This window comes from Trichoplusia ni (genome assembly GCF_003590095.1).
Source record: "Trichoplusia ni isolate ovarian cell line Hi5 chromosome 10 unlocalized genomic scaffold, tn1 tig00002425_group9, whole genome shotgun sequence".
Classification (NCBI taxonomy): Eukaryota; Metazoa; Arthropoda; class Insecta; order Lepidoptera; family Noctuidae; genus Trichoplusia; species Trichoplusia ni.
In genome coordinates this window covers 1-17,655 of record NW_020799682.1, presented here as the reverse complement: position 1 = coordinate 17,655, position 17,655 = coordinate 1, and the positions used below count along the sequence as shown (strand labels likewise).

The following is a 17,655-nucleotide window of genomic DNA, read 5'->3' as shown; positions in this document are numbered from 1 at the left end:
TTAAACTGCATGAAGTTTACCAGACAGTTTTGTCACTCACTTTTATTTTTAACCTGTTAATCTCAGTTTAATTAATTTGTGTAAATGGTAAAGCGTTAATAATTTTATATTTTTTATTTATTTATTTATCATGGAAGACTTACAGCTAAAGTAAATATAATAAGAACAGTTTGTGAGACTGACAGCCAATTAAAAAGTCTTCACTTCTACAGAACAGATTGATAAAGTGGTGTGAACAACACAATACAATACAGCCACCAAGAAGAAACAATCAGATAAAAATCAAACTTGACTTAATACAGTTCAAGCAAAATCCCAGAATTTAAAGTCTATTATACAAAACAAAATATTTTTTTTCTTAGTAAACATACGCTTATCAGTAACGGCCAACAATTAAAATCCTCAATAAAAAAACAATGTGAATTCCCGGCACTTGAATTTTGACCTTACAATACCAACAGACACATTATCAGTAAGTATGGATAGATATATTACATTATATTACATTAGTAGCTTTTAGCAACTCTTGGAAAAATGACGTGTGACGTCAGGTCTACGTTGTTTTTTTAATTTGTGTTGATTAGAATATGTTTGGCTCAAAATTTTGAAGTTCCGGAACGAAGATAGAATCTTGAAACCTAAGGGTTTTAAAGTCACCTTAAAAGGTAAGAGTAACTGTTTCCTGTGAAAAAGCATGAACTATACTACTAATATTATCAAGGAAAGTTTGTATGTATGGATCTTTCACGCAAAAACTCCGGAACGGATATAGACAAAACTCGGTAACATAGGTAGTTCATAACCAAGATTAACACATAATGATAGTTTTTATCCTGATTTTATATTCCTGTGAGATCATTTTCGATTTGTAAACGGGAAACATCTAGTTTTAAATACTTTTAATTTCAAATGATAAAATACCGAAAATTACCGATTCGGCACTGAGTACCTATAAAATAATAAACTTGACTTATGGCCAGCTCCATGAAAACAATGAAGAATAGAACTGTTCACGATTTTCAGATGACGGATATTCATTTTTTGGATTCCGAGGAAATGTAAATGAAGAATTCCATGAAGTTAATGAAGGCCAGATAAAAGCGGATATCGTATCAAAACAAGGCGGCTATTGGGTTTATAAGAACAGGAGCAAAAAGCTAGAAGTTGGAGACACGATATTCTATTGGATCTATGTCATTAAAGGCGGGAAGGGTTCCATGAGTCCTTTCTTGGAATTTACTGTATCTGCCAGTGGTAAGTGTCTTAATGTTAAGCATCGTCGTGTATTCATTTGGTTATGACTGAGCAACGTGCCTCGCCTGACAGGTACTCTGCACTGGCGACGCAGGCGGCGCAGATGCCCTCGCTTTCTGAGAACTCATAGCAGACAGTGTGAGGTGTTCTTGTAAACATATTACTGAAGAATGTTTTGAAATTAACCTTCATTCCAAGCCTAAATTACCTTTCGTCTAATCGTAATACTTTTTTGATAGCATATTTTTTGCTATTCTTTTTCTTTTAGACTATAATTCGACAAACGGGTCAGCAACCCTAGCTATGTAGACCACTTTTGTTCGTTCTCTCTGGAAACTCTAAAGAAGAAGACATTGGGTATGACAACTAAGAATATCCATTATTTAAATTATTCATATACTACAGACTACTTGCTCAAATGTTGCGCCTTCAGTGTAAAGTCCGTCCAATGCTTGTCTGTAAAAGATCTCTCTAAACGAAAAAACCGCGTATGGACAGATGTCACTATTTATGTTTGTCAAATCCTTAACAAATCTAGTGAGCAATTAAGAATATTCTATCTATCTAAGACTTAATGAGTGAATGATGCAATATTTTTCCAGAAAATGAAATTGGCGTTGGATCACCATCAGTTAATTCTTACACAGATCCAAATCAAACAACCACAACGCCTGAAAGCCCACTTTCCAAGAGATTTGGCAAGTTATGCGAGGTCTCCAAAACTGTGGTCCAAGGAGAAAACTCAGTATGTGAAGGAAGTCTGATTTTCAACGAGGACTTTGACACTACAGGTCTTAGAAGTTTGAGCAAATGGAATGCAGAGATCATGTTTCCAACGGAACCGGTTGGTTTCAGAGTTTTGTTTATTATGATACTGTTACTGTTCCTGTCCATATATTAAAATAAGTTGCTGAAAACGATCGAAATAATGAATATGTTTCATGATCCGTGATATTGTTAATTTTTCCTAAGTATTCCTCAGTCAACGTTCCAAACTCTACAATTATATTATTTTTTTCACTAGGACTTTCCATTCAACGCTTATATTCCGGACAACACCGTAAGTTTTGAGGACGGATCACTGGTCATCAAGCCCGTGCTTACCGAGACACAGTATGGAGAGGATTTCCTTTACAACACTGTTAACCTGGGCGTTAGGTAAATTCAAGTCTAAATTATTACTTCGGGATTAAAGTGGTATAGCCGAAAATTCAAGGAAAAAAAAGTATGGGTTTGATGACATTGTAATAATGGCATTGCGTGACTTTTTTTGTTATCTTCCAGATGTACAGGCAAGATAGATCGCAGTGAGTGCAGACATGAAGCTTCAGGTGCTAATGTATTTCCTCCTGTGCTAACGGCCAAGATCAGCACCCGGCACCATTTCAACTTCAAGTTTGGAAGGATCGAAGTACGAGCAAAGCTGCCAGCTGGCAGTTGGCTGATACCTGGTCAGTGTATTGTTTATTTTGGATTCTTTAACCACCACTTCAATCATATGTAATATTTTGCTTATGTTTTATTTCTTGGCCTTCTAATTAACCGCTGTTGCACGCGAAGTTGTTCAAGATAATCTATCGGTCTATTACAGAAATGAATTTGGAGCCATCAGACCATACTTACGGCCAAGATCACTACGCGTCCGGTTTCATGCGCGTGGCCTTCGCCCGGGGCAACCCAAGTCTGGCGAAGAAGCTGTATGGAGGTCCAGTACTGTCAGACACTGAGCCCTTCAGGTCGGCTCTGCTCAAAGAGAAGATTTCAATCGAAAATTGGAATAAAGACTTCCATAACTACACTTTGGTCTGGAGACCAGGTAAAGAATTTATTATTCTCCGATCCATATTGCTGCCAACAACCTTCATCCATGTTTTTGATTATTACTAATTTGTTTTGTAGATGGCATCGACTTAATGGTAGACGGAGAGCAGTATGGTACAGTCAGCCCCGAATTAGGCTTCTTTGAAGATGCAAGGAAGCATGGCGTCACACACAGTTCACACTGGGTGACAGGAACCATCATGGCGCCGCTTGATAAAATGGTACAACCTACTGCAGTGCTAAAATACAGAATATAGGCATTTTAAATCTTGTTCATTACCTGTTTAGGGCACAGATCAGTAATTGAGATTTGCTTGTAACCACCCATTCGGTTTACAACCGACCTTTATTTACAACGCTGTTGACCTGGGCGCTAGGTAAAATCAAGACGATAAAAGTTTAACCCTATTATGTGCCTGTCCGTCCTTCTTTCATCAGGCCTTGTCTCAGTAACTATGATGACTTTTGTAATTTTCATACTAAAGCTTATCCCGCTACCAAAAAACATTTGGGCGACTTTCGAATTTATTTGATACTCAACCGAGATTCAGGGATGTACAATGTTAATGGAAAGAAGTGTATAGTTCATCTAACAATAAATACATGTTTTTTTGTCAGTTTCATGTGACCCTTGGTCTTCGAGTGGGCGGTATCAACGACTTTGCCGATGACGTCACTGACAAGCCGTGGGCGAACCGCGCCAGCAAGGCCAGGCTCAACTTCTGGAGGCAAAAAGACTCCTGGTATCCATCTTGGTATAATAGTGATCTACGTGTGGACTACGTCAGAGTGTATGCACTTTAGAAATGGACGTTTACATTATTGAAAATAAATAATATATAAGAGCAAAAAAAATGTGTTTTATTTCCAGTAGCTTTTGCTGCGATAGTAATGACTAAATTATTTTTAATACAGGTAATATACGGACTCTCAATGACACAATTGACTGCACGGATAGCCGAGTGATTGAGGTCACCACTCCAAACCCACTGAGCGCGACGTGTCGCGGGTTCGATCCCCGCGTAGGATAAGCATTTGTGTCATACAGTAATGCTTGTCCTAAGTCAGGGTGTCTTTGCGTATGTGACTTGAATGTTTGTAAAACCCCCCGCGACACAAGGATTAAAGTCCTAAATGCGGGAGTGTTATTTTAGGATAGGCAGTCGCTCCTTGTAAAACACTGGTAGTTAGCTGAAATCGGTTCGACTGGAAGCCGACCCCTACATAGTTGGAAAAAGGCCGTAGGTCGATGATGAGACCTTTTGTAAAAGTGAACACACACAAAGTGAAACAATGACTTGTCGGTTCAATGCAATGGTACGATTCAAAATTCATATAAGGTTATTTTTTATACAGTGAAACGATCACTTTTATTCGGAAGAAATATATCTTGGTTCTTTGATGACTTTATCTGCTATTTAATTTCTAGGATCTGAGTCTTATCAGTAACTGGCCTTCAATTAAGTTTATTTATCCAAATCGTAAATTCCCTGACTTAAAAAAATGACCTAATGCTCGACACATTATCAGTATTTAGTTCACTATGTATTTAGTCGCTTTCGGTAACTCTAGGGAAAATGACGTGTGACGTCAGAGGTCTATTGTTTTTTTTAATTGCCTTGATTGGAACGTGTTTGGCTCAGATAATGTACGAAGGGCCCGAACCAAATGTAGAAGTCTTGCACCCTAAGGGATTTAAAGTCAGCTTAAAAGGTGAGAATAACTTTATAACCTACATCAATTTTAGACGCTGGTACAAAACTATTTGAAAAATTGAAAAAGAAAACAAAGAAATGTCTTACAAAAAAATGCAAAATACTCATACTTAGCTAGTATCTCAAATTGTAATATAATTTCTAAATTTGAGTTTTTTAATTTCTTTTCAATAGCGGTCTATAAGAACGAATAATTTCAAAATTTTTATCATACAGAGGGATAGACCTTACTGCGTGGTACATTTGTTTTTCAAATAGTCGGTTTATTGGCATTAAGAATATCTCTATGCTATGGGTACATAAATATGTAATTTTTTGCTGTGTGTATATATCACTAAACTCCTCCTATACGGCTGGACTGATCTTTTTCAATTAGCCAGACATCACAAAAATCTCTGGATCAGCTTGTAAATAATACAAACAATGTAGCACTTTTCTTGAAATCCAAATGAAATAAGATAGGATTTCATAATACGTATATTCGATAAGTACTTGGCATAATTAAAAAAATCACAAATCCTCTGCTTTCAGATGATGGATATTCGTCTTTTAGAGTTCGAGGACGTTTATTTTTCCTTAACAAAGCAGAAACTAGAGTATTAACTGAACGAGACACAAATGTATCGAAACGCGATGGGTACTGGGTATACGAAAACTGGAGGCATAAGTTAGAAGCTGGAGACACTATATTCTATGTTATTAACGTCAACAAGCGCGGGATCGACGCAATGAGCTTTATCTATGATTATACCGTCACTGGTAAGTGTATTAATGTTTTATTACAAATGTTGAGTGCGTAAATATTTTTTTTTAATCATATATGTTTGTACATTCGACAACTTTCTCACAACGCCATCTAGTTTCAAACTTAGCAAACTTTGTATTTAAAGGACAAGACAAATGATTAACATACTCATATAATACTTCTAAATTCAAACACATTAGTGCCATGATACCATTCTGGACTAAAGCTATTGGCCTGTCATCTTTTCAGCTTCGTTGGTAAAACGAGTGATGCTTCGATTTCAAATCCTGTCTAAGGATTAAATATTTTTAGTGTAATTGCAAAATCTTTGCTTCGCTAAACTTACGAATTATATCCAACAGAACCGAGGATTCAAACCCACGACCGGTTTTATTACCAAGTATTTTTTTTTATCTATTTCTAGTCCATTAATGGTCTCGTTAATCGTGGACTGTTGGATCAGAACCCCACTAATTGTTACTATTTCAGAAAGCTCATGCCGGGAATCCAAAACTGTGGTCCGAGGAGAAAAATCAGTATGTGAAGGCAGTATGATTTTCCAGGAGGAGTTTGAAAAGACAAGTCTTTCAGATTTGTGCAATTGGTATTCAGAGATCATGTTTCCAAGAGAACCGGTTAATTTTTTTATATACATATGTCATATTTTTACTGCCATATTTCTCCTGCAGGTTTTCGTAATGCAGTTAACCATATATAGCCTTCTTTTACCTTTCGGAGAAGATTTTTGAATTAATTGAAATTAATCTGAAATATTTTCTGAAAACTTAACCGCACCTTTCCGAATTAAATGGGAAAACGTAACTCTCCTATTGATTCTACTGCCCAACATTGAATTCTAACTTTATGATGTATGCTCCTAAGTCGCAATTAATTCTGTAATTTCATCTTTTTTCTAGGATTTTCCATTTAACGCATATGTTTCGAATGATACAATCAGTTTTGAGGACGGGTCACTGGTCATCAGGCCCGTGCTTAGCGAGACTCAGTATGGAGAGGACTTCCTTTACAACGCTTTTGACCTGGGCGCTAGGTAAAATTAAGATTTTAAAAAAGATTTTTACTATTCTGTTTTGTGAAATCTGGAAGATTGTTTTTTCAGTGATATTGTTGCAAATATGGATTAAACTTGGGTAAAAGATCTTGCAAACGTAAAACGTATAGACGTCGGCGTTGTCAAAACAGAGGTTGACTAATTCGATTTTCATTTGTTGTGATCTTGTAGATGTACAGGAACGGAAGATAGATACGAGTGCAAGCATGAAGCTTCAGGTGCTAATGTATTCCCTCCAGTGCTAACGGCCAAGATCAGCACCCGGCACCATTTCAACTTCAAGTTTGGAAGGATCGAAGTACGAGCAAAGCTGCCAGCTGGCAGTTGGTTGATACCCGGTCAGTGTATTGTATTTGTTGGGTTTGCTTAGGGCGAAAGTAGATATTTAAGGCGGTATTAAAGCGAAACTATTTTAAATACGGCAAAAGAAATAGAACAGCAGAAATTTAAAAGAAAAGACCGCTTAAATTATTAATTAATATGAGAGTTTTAAGTTTTGTCGTAGGCTTTTAATGAATAGCAAAGATACAGTCGTAAAAGCTCTATAAATAATGTATACCCATTACAGAAATAAATTTAGAGCCATCAGACCATACTTATGGTCAAGATCACTACGAGTCCGGTTTTATGCGCGTGGCCTTCGCCCGGGGCAACCCAAGTCTGGCGAAGAAGCTATATGGAGGTCCAGTACTGTCAGACACTGAGCCCTTCAGGTCAGCTCTGCTTAAAGAGAAGATTGGAATCGAAAGCTGGAATAAGGACTTCCATAACTACACTTTGGTCTGGAGACCAGGTAAAGAGATTATTTTTACTAATATATTTTTTACTCACATTCCATATTTTTGATTGGCACTAATTTGTCGTATAGATGGTATCGTCTTACTGGTGGACGGAGAGCAGTATGGTACAGTCAGCCCTGAAGGGGGGTTCATTGAGTCTGCCAGAAATTATAGCGTCACTCACTCTTGGCACTGGGCTAAAGGAACTGTCATGGCGCCGCTTGATGAAATGGTACGTTCCGCAATTTCCGTGCAGACAAGACTTGTTACCCAACATTTTTCTTTCATAATCTGTTAGACATCGAATTTCCCTCTAAGATTTCTTTCTTCTTTCCGGGAAACCGTCTTTCTATGTCCTGTTTTTTTTTTATTGTTCTGATATTACACTAACTTTCACCAAGAAGAGGATCTCTTTCTGTTAGGTATCCTCATAGCCACCAACTTCCTAGGTTGAGGAAGCGGATAGTTTCATAGTCTTACTGACTAAACCTAAATGTCACTACATCTGCCTTTTGATGTGTGACCTGCTAATCTGATTTTTTTTAAGAAATTTATTTTTTTACAACTTTTCAGTTTCACGTGACCCTTGGTCTTCGAGTGGGGGGTATCAACGAATTTCCCGATGATCTCGCTGACAAGCCATGGGTTAACGGCGCTAGCAAGGCCAGGCTCGACTTCTGGTCCAATATAGACTCCTGGTATCCATCTTGGCACAACACTGCTTTACATGTAGACTACGTCAGAATATACGCGCTTTAGAAATGTAAAAAGAAACATGTCGTGTCTCAGATGTCTTTTATTCTTTTTCAATAATTGTTTTATTAGAAAATGTTTAGGATTATACCTTTAAATGTTTGGAATTAAATTGTTGATTCCATCATGAGAATTTTTACTGTCATAGTGACAATGATTTACGACGATATAAGTGCAAACTGTCTAAAGAGATCTTCTCATTATTGACCAGTAACTTTATTTAAAGAATGTGAGTTGCGAGTCGCGATCGTGTCACTAAGATCGTCGTACAAAAGGATGTAGGGCATAAAATTTGCAAAATAAATGATTCTAAATAACCACCTCTATATTTCCTTACCCTCGTTTTTTAACTTAAGTTTTTGCTATTAGAACCGCAACAGAAATGCAGACAGACAAACTGACGAACAGACAGACAGCGAATTCTTATTTATAGGATTCTGTTTATGTATAACGAGAACTCCTTATGATATAATATGAATTGAGCTGTACAAAACAGAAAATCTAATAATTGACATTGTAGGCAAGAAAGTCCCATTCCACCGATTGATTAATTGGCTGTTTTGGTCAATAAAAAAACTATATTCGCCTCTTACTAAAGATCATTGCCCTGTACAAGTCAATTGGTATAAGTATCTCTCTATACAAATTGGAAATATCTTAGTCATTGTCAAGGTGAACCAGTATATTTCAAGCCAGATTATGTTTAGACAAGTTGCTAAAACTCTGCAGTCTTTTAAATAAGCAAAAACAACTATTTTTGGTATTTAAAAGACTGCATTATTTGGTAATAAAGTGACATTTCATTAGCGTCCCCACGATAGCAAAACTCCAAATGTTTGCCAATGGCAATCCTTTTCGACAGGAGAGTTATACTTGTTATTTATTTATTTTAACTTTTACATACAATCGTGGTACATGGAGCGGTTTTCTTGCCGCAAGCACCTTTTCTTACCTTATCTACCAGTAAACCTTTGGGTACAATAGAAAAGCAGTTGGAATAGTTACAGCAGTGTAGTTTGAAGGATTATCAACGTAGGCGGTGTTGGGGATGCCAGTTAAGGTAACTTCTGGGGCAGTAGTGTAACTCAAAATCATGTGAATACTTTGATTAATTGTTAACCTCTTTTCTTTTACCCTTATTGTACGGAACCCTAAGAGCCGTAATTCCAACTCGCGATTGACCGGTTTTCAGTTATGACTAACGACATTAAATTTATATAAGACAATATGTTCAAAGTTATTCCTGGCCTGTTGGTCTGGTGGTTAGTGGCCCTGACTGCTATACAGGAGGTCGCGGGTTCGATTCCCACCCAGGACAAATGTTTATGTGATGAGCACGATCATTTGTTCTGTGTCTGGGTGTAATTTATTTATATTATGTATGTATTTAGAAATATATAAGTATGTTTATCAGTTGTCTAGTGCTCATAATACAAGCTTTGCTTAGTTTGAGACTAGATGGCGTTGTGCGAAAGTTGTGGAATATTATTATATTATTAGAAACAATCCGGTATATAAACGGGGATTGAGGAAAACCCTCTATAATCCACATTTCGTGTGATATTCGCTATTATGTCACATATGTTTACATTTGAATGTGTTGATAAAGTTATGTCATTGCTACTTGTAGTTCTAAAGCTGAGGTCGGTATAGGAGCTGTGATCTATATATATAAAAGAAAGTCGTGTTAGTTACACCACTTATAACTCAAGAACGGCAGAACAGATTTGGCTGAAAATTGGTAGGGAGGTAGCTTAGAGCCAGGAGACGGACATAGGATACTTTTTATCCCGTTCGACAGCGTTCCCGTGTGACTTGACATGAAACGTCAGTCACTATAATAATAATAATAATAATCTTTATTTCAGAACAATGTCCATACATAATTACAAAATAATAAGATTTATAGTAAAATTTGTGCGCGTATAAATGCTTTCAGGATGTCTGAGTCCTGCTTTTCCGCAATAACCTGCAGGATGCTGTTGGTGCTGCTCCTGACCCTGCTCAGTAGTGATACGAGCCGCTTGCGTATTACCGCGTGGAAGCCGGTATAAAACGTGGTATAACAAAACGCAAATGACAGCTATGTAATGACGTATGGATGACAATTTGATATTTGTAAGAAATCAATATTAAAACTACTTCTATCTATATATATATATAAGAAAGTCGTGTTTGTTACAACACTTATAACTCGAGAACGGCTGGACCGATTGCCATGGTTTTTGATTTGTTGGATTTGTTTCCGTCCCGAAAACAGAATACATCTTAAAAACAATGAAAACTCGATATGTGTAATGAATACTTTCATTTCAATAAATGCTGATTTGTTTATTACATGTAAAACTTTTGTTGTCCATAGGGTGATACCAGGAGATAGAGTAGGTAGCAGTCATGAAGGGATTACCAGTAGAGCAGTGAGGGCTATAGCTGGGTAGCAGGTACTGTACGCGTGAGAGTAGGTTGGGACCTTAGAGTAGGTAGCAGTCATGAGGGGATTACCAGTAGAGCAGGTAGCAGTAATACATGAAGGTGGTACCATTAAATCGGGGAATGGTAGTCAAAATCAAAAATAAACTAGATATCTATTGGCAGCACCCATGAGTTTGGCTCTAAGTTGCAGTAGATGTATATGAAGGTGGTTGCGATCTTGCTGAAGGGACGCGATTAGCATAAAAAACTAATTCAATCGGCAATATTAGTAAATCATGTGTTTCTTATTTACAACCTATATACAACTTAAAATGATTACTTAAAAACAATCAGCAATATTATCATCGACTCTAAGGCGGTACGAAGTCCGCCGGGAAAGCTAGTTTTAAATAATTGTATATCTTGGGTCACTATCATTTGATAAAAAAGGTGGCATTATTAAAAAAAAAAACAAAGACTGGTTGAAAATCGGTTTAAATATGAATCTTCTTTTGATTCTGCGAATAAAATTTGAGCTACCTACATGCTATGAAACGTAGTTATTAATCGAGTAATTATTAAAAAACTACCAGAATACTTAATTATAATTATTGATTGATTTGAAAATCAAAACCAATAGGCACAGACAACCGCTTTGTAGGCGCAGCCTAACACCATAGACACAAGTATAGACAAACATTTTATAGCACGCTCGCGTCAGTCCATCTCTAGAGTCCAACTCTGGCGCATCTAGTCACCGAATCAAACAAATTTAAATTACGAACTCTAATTGAAATTCAAATTAAGAAATAAAATTTAAATGAAGAACAGTTGAAACAAGTTTGTTATGATTTTAAGAATGATGAGTTTTTGTGTGTTTTTGTTTTTTTTATTTAGTTTTAATCAAGTGTTGTGTTATGAAGTGCCCAAAGCGAAGTTAGAGGCGATATATCCTAAAGGATTAAGAGTTTCTATACCAGGTATATTTTTAATAATAATTATAGTTATAAGCAGATCTTATGGATTGAATTATGAATATTTTTCAAACAATTCATAGAGATAAACGTTCTTAAAAAAAGTTTGTTGATTTAATCAAAGTTGTTATAACAATGTTTTGGCTTGAGTAATTATATTTTAATTAAATTCGTTAATTCGTATTCGTAATAATGTATGAAAACATATTTTTATTTGTGTTTATACAAAAAGTAGCATATAATCGCTAAAAAATTTACTCTTTGATCAAAATCCTATTAACAACACATCTGACTGCCTCAATTAGCATATTACTGTAAAATCATTATTAAATTACTATTACTTTATGTAAGTTTTACATCATTAGACCAAAAACGTTAAGTTATAATTCATAAATATAGATCCATTACTTAATAACGATAAGTTTAATTGGTCAATCCATTAAATATCTACTAATAATGGATTGACCAATTAAATTGATATTATAATAACGAGTATAAAGCAATATTCGGTATTTATAATTGCTATAAATCGCTTTTATGATAACACCAGCCCATCTCCCATCAGGAAGGTTTGAGCATTGATCACTACTCACTGCCGATTGCCGATTTGAGATTCCAATATTTAGAATAAAGGGTGGTATCTTAAAATAATTCTACTATTATTATAAACGCGATAGTTTGTAGTATGCATGTTGGTTCCTCTTTCACGCAAAATAACTGAACGGATTGAGACGAAACTTGACATAGACAGTAAGGTACAGATAGTTATTATAAACAGGATTAACACATAGGATACCTAGTTTTTATCCCGATTTTCGAAATAATAAAAATGTAAATATAATAATATATATATTTTTTTTAATACTAAAATTAATGAACACACACAACTTGTCGTCCTGAATCAGCGTATGGACAAGCTTAGCTTCATCTCGCTTCGACAAACAGACCATCAATACTCAATTATTTAGCGTTAAATAATGAACTCGAAGGTCTTAAACATAATGAAACAGAACCATTATTTAACCTGTCAGGGACCGCAATATCTTAGAAGACAATCTTGCTCACAACACGGGGATCTACATTATGGATTGTGAGAATTGGGGTAAACCCCCAATTGAGGTAAAACCCCTTCAGTGACGTACTTCGCGCCGTTGGTCTGGCACCACAGAACTTGGACTAGTTGATGAGTAGCGGGCCCGCAAGCTTCAAATCGAAAGTGATCCATCGGGAACATAAAATTAGGATAAGAACTATCCCATGTGTTAATCTAGGTTATAAACTAGAATGTTAGTAGGATAGTTGAAAGTGGGATATTAATAGGAATTTATATAATAACTAGCTGTTGCCCGCGACTTCGTCCGCGTGGTTAGAAGATATAAGTTATAATTTATACCTGCCTTCTATCTATCTATCTGCCTTCTATCTATCTTGTAGGATTCAGTCAGCGTTTGCAATGTAAGCGCAAAAAATGTGTTTTTTTACGACCTCACATTAGAAACATCAAAAATTGTATCCTATGTGTTATTCTGATGTATAAGCTATATTGTGGTAAAGTTTCATTCAAATCCATTCAATAGTTTTTACTTGAAAGAGTAACAAACATCCATACTTACAAACTTTCGCCTTTATAATAGTAGTAGGATATTGTTTTAATAACAAAACATACTTGAATTGACTTTAAATAAAAAGGCTCTTGACGAAATTTTTCATGGAAGGAAATGACAGCTATTTTGCGTTAAATAAAAAAAAACGAACCTATCATTGAATACGAAATCCTGAATTTACAAACATAAAAACAAAAATGGATGTCTAAAGTTCGTAGTAATGTTCTTTTTTAAATCGGTAGAAAATATTAATAACAAATATGTTATAAACCAAAAATATTAATTTTGAATAAAGATTACCAATAATCACAAGTGTGACGTCACCTAACAACCAGTTATCGGGGTTTTCTGATGGATCTCAAGAATTATAATGGCCTTGCGGTCGATCGTTTTTTCTATACATACGAACATAATTGATTGTACATATGTTTACATACGATGAGTTTATATTTACTATTTAAAAGTTTTTGTAGAATACAGTGGTTTGTCTGTGTTGTAAATATTGTAAGTTCATAATAAAGTTTTGTATTATTTCGATAACCATGTAGTCAAACTGTTTTGCTATAGTTGAGCTTCATTGAATGAGGCCCATTAATTTTGCATTTTTCAACGATTTTTCTACTTTTATGCCTTTACTTTCTGATAGGACGAACTTCGTTTTATCGGAATGAATTCGTGAGTCTAAATTATCCATTGCGCATTACACAATAATACAAAAAAAAACATTTGAAATGGAAAAACTTGATTCCTTTTTTTCCAGAAAATGTCCAACCCACCACATTTCGATAATCATTAACGTGGATGATAAACGCTTAAAAGTCATTTCCACTGTCTCCAATTGTCAATATCTTTTTTAAAAAGAACTACTTTCGAGGAGAGTTTCAGAAACATTTACTCACACACGAAGACACCCACTCAGAACAAACGTTCAGAATACACGGGGATCGAACCCGCGACATGTCGCACAGTGGGTTAGGCGTGGTGAAGAAATATAAATGTGGCTTTGCTCAGTCAGATATTTTACCATTTCACTGTGTAGTTATTTCACGGAGCAATTTTTGAACCTAAGGAACCTATTGTTAATTTCAAATATTGTCAAAACTATCATCATCAGCCCGTATTCGTCCACAACTCGACATAAATCTTCCTAATTGAACGCCATTGAAATCAATATTCATTTGTACTTGATGTACATATGTTCGAACTTAAATTGACGACCTCCGTGGTCGAGTGGCGTACGCACCGGTTTCAAGGTGTCGCTAGCTCTGAGGTCCCAGGTTCGATCCCCGGTCGAGTCAATGTAAAAATTCACATTCCTACATTGTCTCGGGTCTGGGTGTTTGTGGTACCTTCGTTGTATCTGAATTCCATAACACAAGTGCTTTAGCAACTTACTTTGGGTTCAGAACAATGTATGTGCTGTTGTCCGCATTTATTATTTATTTATTTAATTCGAAATCCTCTCAATTCCAGATGATCACTACTCCATATTCGCTTTCCATGGGAAGCTGAACGAGGAAATGAATGGTTTGGAAGCCGGTCAGTGGTCGAGAGACATCACCAAACCCAAGAACGGAAGGTGGACCTTCAGGGACAGGAACGTCAAGCTGCACCTCGGAGACACCGTGTACTATTGGACTTTCATCATTAAAGACGGACTAGGTTATCGCGAGGATAACGGACAATGGACTGTCACTCGTAAGGCTTATACTTTCGATAAAATAAAACTCAGTTGTCATGCTGGCTCTTTCTTTGTCAAGGGGAATGATAGAGATATAGTTGGTTACCAGAGTAGCTTTCTTGGACACGGCTGTAGTCTATACCACCCTTGTGTTGCGGAGGGTTTCACAAACATTCAAGTCACTTGCACAAAGTACCCAAACTAAAATTTACTTTGCTAGTCAGGGATCGAACCCGTGACACTTCCTGATCAGCGGGTTCACGCTAAAATCTATACCACTCGGTATACGGTATACGACATATAAAAAACATTTTAATCTACGCAAAATCATAAATTGGTCCCTAATTAATATGTAGATATAAAATGTATATATGCAACGAGATTGGTTTATCATAAGGTCAAAATACGTCTTACATGTTATAGCGCTTATGTATATAGGTGTAGGTTTATTATTATATACTATATTTTCTGACAAATGTTAACGTATGGATGATAAAACGATTTGTTTATTGTATGTCAACATAGTTTTTTTAATTAAAATACAGTTCAGCATTTCATATGAATAAATGCTATGGTTTAAAACAAAACAATCGCGTATTTGAATAAAAGAAACGAAGTATTAGATCACATATTAATTTATATTCGGTATGTATTTCATCTTATTTCTATACCTATATTTTTGTAAGCCCGTCTTATTTCTGCCAAGAAACCAAAAGTAACCAATACAGAGATTTCTTAAAATACGAAATGTTATGTCAAGGAGGGATTTTTAATTAACTAAAATAATCATTAAAATCGGTTATTGAATTTACTGTTATAATCACAAAATAAATCAAATCTCAATAATACTTTACATCAAAGCTATACTGGACGAAAATATGAAAACCAAATTAAAAAAAAAGGTTTTTTACAATCCGTTTAATCGAAAAGACTCAAATCCCTTTATCACTAAAACTTTATACATAACAATATACACTTACTAAACGTATTATATCTGATCATGTTTGGAGAGTCTTAAGACAAAAACACCTTGAAAAGATATTCAGCTCTTTATCTTTTGTTTTCCGTGTTTGCCAAAGGTATTCGTGCCTTTTATTCTTTCAGGAAATTTATCTCCCGAAAGTGGTTATAATCGGTGTTAGGAAGGATTTGAGTTTTTCAGAAACTGACGGAAGTAAATCTCCTTCCATTTGGTACAATCTGGTGTTTAAACTTATCATAAACAACACTTAAATAGATTTAAATTGGACTAAAACAAAAGTAAAAAGATTTTTGCAGAAGATAAAATAGATACACTTAGGATTAAAAAAACACATTTAATGGTTTATTTTAAAGCTAAGTACTTCTATAACATACAAGAAATAACAAAACATTTCTACGCGAGTTCGTTCTTCCATATTATTATCAATTTTAAAAAGTGTCTAAAAATACCCTTGTAAACTGGAACTTAACGAATACTAAAAATATGGTGTTTCTTTTTAAAATAACCGACTACTGACGTCTTTATCTTACATTTTTTTTTATAGATTCACATTTCTACAAACCTGCAGATTGTTATTTTTTATTGATTTTTAGGTTACGTCGACGAAGCCGGTAATCCCGTCGGTCCAAATGGTGAGCCCATAACACCTCGCCCTGAATCTCTACCTCCAGCCGCTGCGTCGCCCATGGACATTGAGGACAACGTGCAGTACCCCTGTGAGCTGTCAGTGTCCAAGGTCAACGTGCCAGGGTTTGTCTGTCAAGGGCAGCTTCTGTTCGAAGATCACTTCAATGCCAGCATCGCAAAGGGAAAAGTTTGGACGCCTGAAAATAAGTTTGTTGGAGAACCGGTAAGTCGTTTTTCTTTTATAAATTAAAGTAATTTTAGAAAGTATTCTTTTTTTGTGTATGTTGTGTCTTGAAGTGGTAATAATGTGTGTGAGTGTGTGTTTCATATACTTCGAACACATTAAAGCAAAATATAGATTTTATAGTTTATTGTAGTAAAACACAATATTTTATGGACTTGCCACTTAAAGGAATATTTCTCCCATAGTCTAAGCGCACGAAATTTTCACTCTTTCTCTCTTGCAATAAGTGTTATTTTTGTTTCCTACACAGGACTTTCCATTCAACATGTACCTGCAAGACACCAGCGTGACTGTGGAGGACGGGAAGCTCTCCATCAAACCTGTCACCCTGGAGTCCATCTACGGAGAGAACTTTGCTCGTCAGACCCTGGACATCAATGCAAGGTGACATACATTCTGATACAACATTTTATTTTTGGAAATGAATCCTATGGTAAGGAACCCTTGAGCCCCCCGTTTTGAGTCGCGGAGGGTTATTCAAACATTCAAGTCACCTGCACAAAACCACTTAAACTTAGAACAAACATTTGAGGACCACACAATTTTTTTACTAAGCGGAGATCGAACCGCCACTCAGTTTTATTACAATACCGGATCTATTAGAGTCAATAATTCAAAACTCTCTCATAGATGCTCATCCGGGTATAAAATTAAACGCTGTATATTTTTTCCTGTTACAGTAATTATTTAAATATTACGTAAGAAATAACAGGAAAAATATTTGTTTTATTAGGTATAATAAATAAAAAAATTACATTAATTAAAATCGTTTAATTTTATCAACACTATAAGTATTTCATAATAACAAAAAGATAAAGAAGTAAATAAGCTGCCAGTATAATAATATTAATGATGCGAGGCCTGAGGAGCTGAATAATGGTAAACTATTTACCAGAAAGGTGATTAACTGCGTCTCTAGCCAAGTGACAGTTCTACAATCGTCTATCAAAAACGCAAAAAATAATAGTGATTCAATACGTATGTGACTTTGA

At 35.6% G+C, this 17,655-nt stretch overlaps 2 protein-coding genes and 1 pseudogene across 2 annotated transcripts; all 3 read left to right on the top strand.

Moving 5' to 3' along the window:
- Positions 1-534: 534 nt before the first annotated feature.
- On the top strand, positions 535-3,924 carry LOC113506334 (annotated as a pseudogene).
- A 664-nt stretch (positions 3,925-4,588) lies between these two features.
- On the top strand, positions 4,589-8,266 carry LOC113506336 (beta-1,3-glucan-binding protein-like). The gene is made up of 8 exons (XM_026889180.1): positions 4,589-4,788; positions 5,322-5,549; positions 6,025-6,170; positions 6,453-6,586; positions 6,779-6,945; positions 7,176-7,400; positions 7,476-7,618; positions 7,960-8,266. Exons 1-8 carry the CDS (start codon positions 4,653-4,655, stop codon positions 8,143-8,145), a joined length of 1,365 nt encoding a protein of 454 aa, XP_026744981.1. The 5' UTR covers positions 4,589-4,652; the 3' UTR covers positions 8,146-8,266.
- A 2,994-nt stretch (positions 8,267-11,260) lies between these two features.
- Positions 11,261-17,077, top strand: LOC113506335 (beta-1,3-glucan-binding protein-like). The gene is made up of 4 exons (XM_026889179.1): positions 11,261-11,531; positions 14,603-14,827; positions 16,386-16,642; positions 16,914-17,077. Exons 1-4 carry the CDS (start codon positions 11,399-11,401, stop codon positions 17,049-17,051), a joined length of 753 nt encoding a protein of 250 aa, XP_026744980.1. The 5' UTR covers positions 11,261-11,398; the 3' UTR covers positions 17,052-17,077.
- Positions 17,078-17,655: the final 578 nt, after the last annotated feature.